Source organism: Oryzias melastigma, linkage group LG6 (assembly GCF_002922805.2).
Source record: "Oryzias melastigma strain HK-1 linkage group LG6, ASM292280v2, whole genome shotgun sequence".
NCBI lineage: Eukaryota > Metazoa > Chordata > Actinopteri > Beloniformes > Adrianichthyidae > Oryzias > Oryzias melastigma.
Genome location: NC_050517.1, coordinates 27843357 through 27851699, shown reverse-complemented (window position 1 = coordinate 27851699; position 8343 = coordinate 27843357). Strand labels below are relative to the sequence as shown.

General features: G+C 34.5%; 1 protein-coding gene across 1 annotated transcript; it reads left to right on the top strand.

The window, feature by feature from the left end:
* Positions 1–1164: 1164 nt before the first annotated feature.
* On the top strand, positions 1165–6972 carry LOC112152620 (cytochrome P450 2J6). Its single transcript, XM_024282306.2, has 11 exons — positions 1165–1654; positions 3131–3293; positions 4225–4377; positions 4474–4634; positions 5391–5459; positions 5540–5644; positions 5770–5899; positions 6037–6122; positions 6205–6306; positions 6386–6527; positions 6625–6972. The coding sequence occupies exons 1-11, from the start codon at positions 1493–1495 to the stop codon at positions 6807–6809; spliced, it is 1458 nt and encodes a 485-aa protein (XP_024138074.1). The 5' UTR covers positions 1165–1492; the 3' UTR covers positions 6810–6972.
* The last annotated feature ends 1371 nt before the right edge of the window (positions 6973–8343 follow it).

The following is an 8343-nucleotide window of genomic DNA, read 5'->3' as shown; positions in this document are numbered from 1 at the left end:
AATCGTTAAACCAAGATACTTGAAATGGCTGACAATCTCAATCTTTTCTCCTTTAATTTCTATATCGGGGTCAGGTGATGCTCTGTTTGTCTTACTGAAGTACATGCCCACAGCTTTAGAAATATTCAGCTCAAGACAGGACTCCTGCAACCAGCTTCCAACACATGACATCGCTTTGGCGAGATTTGCAGCAACAGCAATTTTGGAGCGACCGTGAACAAAGAAAACTGTGTCATCCGCATGCATTATGCATATGCATATTTCTCATATTTATTCTCAAACAAACTCAATTCCTTTGGAGTTGGTTAACTTGTTCTAATAATTGTTAAAGTTAAAGACCCACTCCAATGAAAATCGTCTTTTTGTGTTTCTAACATGTTCTGGTAGAATTTTTTTCAGAGTAGAAGACCCATATCAAATAATTAACGATTAAATCTGGATTTCTTAATATTTCTTAATTCAAATCACGTTGGATCAGAAAACCGGATGCTTGGAAAAGCTCAGACTACTGATGCAGATACTGAAATGGTTTGAGGCTGTAAGTTTGCCCATGAGTGCACAAACAGAGCTCTCAACGACGGGGAGGGGGACGGGTTGCTCTGTGTCAACAGTCCCACCCATAAACCAGAATTGTGTTTCTGATGAGTTACTGCCACTGTGCACAAAATATCTCTTAAAAAAAAAAAAAAAGACAAAGGCTTTTTGATTTTCACTAAAAACTTTATAATCACAATTAAAAGATCACTTGGAACTATTTTACTAAGAAAAAAATATGGTTGGAGTGGGACTTTAAGAGCAAGTGTCAGGGCTTTTAGCAGGCCACCTTCTTACTATGTAACCAGCTGCCTTTTCCTACCATTGACTGTATATAAAGAACCGGACTGAGTGATCCCTACCCCTTGTGCTCTAAACAGGAAGTACTTCTACTGAGAAATAAACAGCTGTTTCTCAGTCATATGTCAGAGAAACCATTCTCACTATGATACCCTCTATAGCACATTCTCGTTAATTCTATTTTTTCATGCTATTTTTTCATTTTGTACAAGTTTTTCAAGTTGTAAACTGACCAATCAGATTTGGACTAGTGGCTAGACTTTAGACATGTCTGGAATAAACTGTTTTGGTCCAATTGTCTTTTACACACAAGTACTGCACAATGTTGCCATCATAGATTGGGTTCTCTTCCTTTAAAATCTGTCTTTTTATGATATGCTCCTTTTTTAAATGCTTTACCTTAGAGCATTTTAATAGATTTAAAATTTGGTTAAAGACTGGCATGGTCATACCATGAGTCAGCATGGATTATGTTTTACATAATCTTTTTTTTTTTTTTTGAAGGGCAAGTTCTCTTATCTGGACTTGCTGATGTTAAATATGTTCTCCCTTCCTCTCCCCTGAAATATAAAAAAAAGGAACAAAGTACAGCTGGATAGCAGAAGCTGAGAGCTGAGCCCCACTTCAGGTCAACCAAGGCAGCTTTTTTTTCTTCATCATGCTTGTTTCAATATTTCTGCTGTGGCTGTGCATTTTCTTCATCATCTTTCAATTTAAATTACGGAGGCCCAAGAGCTTCCCACCAGGACCCCTCAGTCTGCCTGTACTGGGAAACCTCTTGAACCTGGACCTCAAAAACCCATTGATGGACTTTGAAAAGGTAAAACTGCGTTAAATTATGACCAAAATTGTGCAGTTGTCAATAAATTTAAAAACGATAATATAATTTGTACTTTAATGATTTATATCTCAGTTAACTTCTTACCAACTTGGATATGATCCAACTCAGGTTGCAAGTCAGAGAAAAACATTCTGTTCTGCATAAACAAATAATGACAGGTATTTTTAATACTTTGAAAGTTTATTTCATGAATTTCTGTAATGATTAGAGTTTTGAGCTGGCATTACTTTCAGCAAACCTTTGAATAAATTTATATCTTCAAAAGTTTCGGCTTCAACTCAAAAATGCACAAAAAATATATTCTTACAAGTAGTTTTAGGTGAATTCCTAAAATTGTATACATTGTTAATAAAATACTGAATTAGGTAAGAAAATAAAAGAAAATCTTAAGCAAAATATGTTTTTTAATGATTGCATTGATAACTTGTACAGATCATTCAGTTAATTTACATGAGATGAAGTCAAAACTTTTTTTTTTAAACTTTTTTTGTTTAATACACCTGATTGAACTCATCAGAACAGCAAAGACATGATAACTGAGCCACAGGTTTTCAGATCAACCCTGTTACAGATTAAAAAAAAAAAATGGGGCAGAGGTATTGAAGGACCAGGATTGGAAAACATTGACTTAGATAACAAAAATATTAAAGAGACCTTCATTTCTCCCTGTTTTTGAGTCAACTCCTCAGTTGCTTTCGATTCACCAATAAAGACATTTGATCAATTCTATGTTAATTTTGAAGTAAAACACCATTTAAATTAGATAATACTTGAAATGTTTTTGTATTCCTTTGTTATGAACAAATAACACACACATAAAATACAGTCATTTTAGTCAATACCAATAGACACATGAATTGAAAAGAAGCTGAACTTTTAAAAACAACTGTTTCTAGTTGTAAAATACATCAATTTAGTTTTATTGGTCTATATTTAAACATTTACCTTTGTGATACTTGCTCACAAAAGAAACATTTTTAAATGAACTGTGAGGAATTAGACCAGTGTTAAAACAAAAGACTCTTAATAACTACAATGTTTTGAACGAATTCCTTTGCGATGTTTTAACTTTGACCTATACAATGCCATGCCATCTGGACCCTACAAATGACCTTCAAGTAAACGAATTTAACATCAACTCTAAAAATATCAGAATCTTAAAATCATTACATACTAAGTAAGTCTTAATGTAGAATAATGTTTTACAACAATTTTCTAGGAGGAAATGCATCAACAGTTGATCCACTAAAATTGAAATGGTCTTAAAATACAAAGATCTTCATTTAGCTGCATTGTTAAAAATTGATTAATTTCATTTTAGCGTGCTAATTGTTGAAATTGTTTCGATTTTCAAATGTGATTTTTTTCTCAGCTGAATTTGTTCTGGTGACGGAACAAACAAACAGATCTCAAGTGTTTAATCCCTTTAAACCACAACGTGTTTCTCTTGTCTAGATGAAGGAGTCTTATGGAAACGTGTACAGTCTTTTCATCGGTTCAAGACCAGTCGTCGTCGTCAACGGTCTAAAAGCCATGAAGGAGGCAATCATGATCAAAGCCACGGATTTCGCTGGACGACCTCAAAATACGTTTATAAATGACATAACCCGGGGGAAAGGTAGAGTTCTTTTTGTTTTGAGAAGAAATGAAAAATGAATCTTAAGCAACAAGTCAAAAGTCCCAGATAAGGACATCCATCCATAGTAATCACTTTCTTGCATGCCATTTTTCTTATGAATTGTCTCGTTGTTGTCTATGACTTGTTAAACACAATGACCTTGGTGAAGGGTTGTCATAGCAGGCCTTCTGGTAGCCCAATGAAACTGGAGATCAGCTGAGAGCAGACCCCGTCATCCTTCAAACCTAAACTGCAAAAATGTTGAAGATAACCTACACAACCTGTCTGATATAAACCATTTTTTAGAATGCAAACTTCAGTTTGGAGATGATATTGAAGATCAGTTAAAAAGTTGTGTTTGTAATTTTATAGAACAACTTCCAGTTTTCCTATAAAGAATCGTGCTATGTCCATTCTTGAAGGAGACAATTATTGACCACTGTATCTAGGACCCATGTAAACATATGGATGCATACAATTGTTGGCACTTTTGGATACCAGAAGCTAAAAAAAGAATCAATGGAAGATAAAGGTTAAATGGTGTTTGGTTTTGGGAACTTTTCTCCAGTGCAATCTCCCTATAATCAGATCTTCTTTTCTTAAAAATGTGGCCCTATTTTAAATAATAAAAAAAATAAAGCTGTACAAAAGTAGAAAAAAAAGTTATTGCCAAGGCTAATTTTTATTTTAAAAGAAGTGTAAATCAACAAAAAATGATGTTCTTTTTATGCTAGATTGATATTGCTTTAATGGAACGCTTCACCTCAAAATTTAGGATCCATTAACAAACATTAATGGTAATTTTATTACAATTGCACGAAGCTAATTTGTCATTCTCAATGCTAACATACCAAAGCTTGACTTTTAAATATCCGTTGCACAGGATTTGTGACCATTTCTATTTTTTTTACCAATTCAAATTTTGTGGCAGGAGTGATTCTTGCAGATTATGGTTCCATTTGGAGAGACCACCGTCGCTTCACTTTGATGACTTTAAGAAACTTTGGTCTGGGAAAAATATCAATGGAGGAACGAATTCATGAGGAAATTCAATTTACCGTTTCAAAGCTGGAGGAAAACATAGGTATGGCATCCATAGATCACCAAAATAAACTGTTGTGTTCAGCTTCTCCTTGAGCGGTTCTGTCTGATCTATCAGAGGATATTTTCTATTTCACAGGTAAAACCATGAGTCCACAAGTTATGTTTCATAATGCAGCTTCCAACATCATCTGCAAGGTTCTATTCAACACACGCTACGATTATGAAGATGGGATGATCACGGAGATTGTTCAGTGCTTCGTTGAAATTCTTAAAATAGCAAACGGACCATGGGCAATGGTGAGCCGTTGTTTATTGGTGATACAAGCAAAAGCACTAGGGGTAATCGATTAATTAATAAATCAATTAATTGGAAAATCTCATTTGGATTGAGGCATGATATGTTTATTTTACTACAACGTAAACCAAGTTTTATCACAAGGATCAACCATCATTACAGTCTAATGTGTGGAAACACTTTGAATTTAGCAAAGACATGTGACAATGCAGTGTGGTAGAACGTTCCAATAATGTTCTGTTTGAATTATTTTGATTTGGAAAAACAACAATGGGCTGAACTTTAGAAAACTAAAATGTGAATGGTCTTGTTTACTTGTTAGTTTGTACACATGTTTAATTTAGACTTGACTATCTTGAAGAAATCTAATGAATCTGGAAAACTTCACTTGCACTGTCAGGTATTTATCTCTGGTTGATTTTTTAGCCAAAGATGTCTTGGATCAATTTTAATCTGTTAATCAGATTGTTCAAAATGAACAATTATCGACTATGAATCAGATCGACAACCACAAATTATAATATGAATCGAATGGTTATTAAAAAAAAATCCTTACACCCCTAAAATGCACTATATATGAGGCCAAAGAGGGAGAGTTAGAATTTAATTTAATTTTGATTGGTACGAGTCTCACAGGCTTAACATTTAAAAATATGAACCTGAAAATGCCAGATTATTCTAAAGGATTGTTCTTTGAAAGAGCATTTTTTGCAGTCCAGACATAAAAATTGCATTTTATTTTATTTCTTTGTCACTAGATGTATGACGCTTTTCCTTGGATTCGGAGCCTTCCGCTGCCCTTTACCAAGGCCTTTCGGAATATGGAGGTAATGATGCAAAAGGATTCCAACAAATTTCAGAAAAACTTGCTGAATTTATGAATGTTCAATCCTAACCTCTGTTAAAGACATTCCTGAATATTTCCAAACGTTTGGTGAATGAACACAAAATGAGCAGAGTTCCTGGAGAGCCTCGAGACTTTGTTGACAGCTACCTGGACGAACTGGAAAAGGTGTGTAAACACATTCAGTGCAAAGTTCCAGTGCTAATCTGGACATAGATTAGTATGTCAAATTGACCTTAAGAGAGGCTCATTTTATTTATTAATTTTTCATAACCTCTCTACTGTATTTACAGAGTACTAATGACTTTTCCGACCAACAACTCCTCGGAATGACTTTTGACCTTTACATAGCTGGGACTGACACAACATCCAACACCATGCTTGCTGGTTTTCTGTATCTTTTGGCCTATCCACACATACAAGGTATACCTACTGCATAAATTAAGCAGAACATAACAAATATTTGTACTTTTTTTGTACTACATTTTGTGTCTGCAAACGTTAGAAACATCTTTACGTTATTCTCATCTCTGGTATTTGCTGTCGTTTCCCTCCTTTAGAAAAATGCCAGCGTGAGATTGATCAGATATTGGAGGGGAAAGATCGAGTCTCTTTTGATGACAGACACAAAATGCCCTACATGCAGGTGCTTTGCAACATGACACTGACTGATGTTTACATTTCATAAAAGTTGTGAGCCATAGATCTGATTATCTGTCTTTATCCAGGCTGTGATCCATGAAGTGCAGAGGTTTGCCAACATTGTTCCTCTCAGTGTCTTCCACTGCACAACTAAAGACACAGAGCTCAGGGGTTATTCTATTCCAAAGGTGAGAAGCAGCTCATAAATGTGGATTGGAAACAGTCAAAATGAAGATAAACACTTATTCGTTTTGTTTGATGTTGAAGGGTACACTCATCATCCAGAACATGCTGTCGGTGCTGAGAGAGGAGGGACAGTGGAAGTTCCCTAATGAATTTAACCCTGAGAACTTTCTCAATGACCAGGGAGAGTTCGTCAAACCAGAAGCTTTCATGCCGTTCTCTGCAGGTACTGATGCAAAAAAGAAAAAACTTCCACCACATAAACAGACCCAGACTTTGTAAACCTGCCAAAGAAAACCTCCTCGTCTCAATCTACTCCTCAGGTGCTCGGGTGTGTCTAGGAGAAGGTCTGGCTCGTATGGAGCTCTTCATCATAATGGTGACCCTGCTGAGGAAGTTTAAGTTCACCTGGCCTGAGGATGCAGGAGAGCCAGACTTTACTCCAGTTTTTGGGGCGACTTTAACCACCAAACCTTATCGCATGAAGGTCCAGCTGAGGTCAGAATAAAGCTGTTGATCTACAAGTGTAATTAGCTGGAAAGTCATTAATCACCACCTATTCAGCACTTGTGTTCAACTGTTAGACCTGCTAGCAGTAAAATCATTATGTTCATCATGTTACAAAAAAAAAAACATGAAAAATAAACAAATAAACAACTTAAAACAAGCAATTTTTATTTGTGTATTAGTTTTCGTTATTTGACTTTTCTTTATTATTTTTCTAATTGAACACAATTCTTCTGCATTAATAAACAGCAGTTTTTGAACTTTGTGGGACACTTGGCATCTTTCTTTTTGCCGTTTAATCTTTTCACTTTTCAAACCTATGAAGGTTTTAAATAGAGTAACGGTAAAAATGGACAATTGCTTATTACTTGTGTTTTATTTCCGCTTATAAAATTTTTTTTCATCTATAGGTGGTAAATTGAAACTGTATTTTCTTGTGTTGAGGTCTTTAAAAAGTAAGCAAGATATTCACAGACTCAGATTTCGGGGCTCAAAAACTCTTAGTACATGTTTAAAACTGACAGCAAGTGTCTCTTACTTTTTGTCTTAACGCAAACAACATTTAAAGACATTTCAAAGGAAAATAACACTTTTTTTTGAATGACAATCTCCTGCTGCCACTACTTCGCAAAGTGCAGGTTCCCAATTTAGTAAAAAAAACAAAAACAGCCAAAACTAATAAATTGTTACATTGCCATAAGCTAGTCATGAAAACTCCTCATATTCATGCCACAACAACAATTATGGGAGAAAGTCATTGCTATAGATTTTTAATGGAGATATGGTCATACATGAACAAAACTTTTTTGAGGATACTAAAGCTGCATTCACCAAACGTTGCTAATTGACTAATTGTTACCTTACATTCGTACTGATTCTGTTTTATTTTGAAAAAAACAAATGTATTGTTTCTAAAAGATGAAATAAGACTTTGTGGCTCCTATTGAGATGTTGTCAGTAAGAAATCCTTCAGAATGGCTCTTTAACTGTTGAAGGTTGCAGACCTCTGCACTGGACAGAACAATTAAAATAAAAAGTTGAGTTTTTTAACATCTGGTGGTCATAGATAGAAAAAAAAATTAATGTACTATACATTTGTTAATTGCTTAAATTCTGCCTTAATTTCTAATTACAGTCACTGTTTTAAAATACAGATTGCAGTTAAGTAAACATAAGGTCTTCTCATCTCTTCAAAATGAATTGTACATAAAAAGATCCTCTAATGTTCCCATTTAGTAAAATCATGTGTTAAAGGGGAGAACCTAGATTTTATTTCATTTCTAATTACTGAAAAAATAATCCTCACACTTTAATGTTTATTTACTGATTGAATATATCATGTAATTAATGTATTATGTACTCATGTAACAGAAATTCTGAAAACTACTTTTTTTATTTACTAGGTAGCAATAACCAGGATGAAACAAGAGGAAATGCATTAGACATCTGAATATGTTAAAACAGCACCTGTTAACATCTTTTAATGTACAGTAGTTCTTATCTCTACAGAATCTTACACATTGTCATTTTATAAT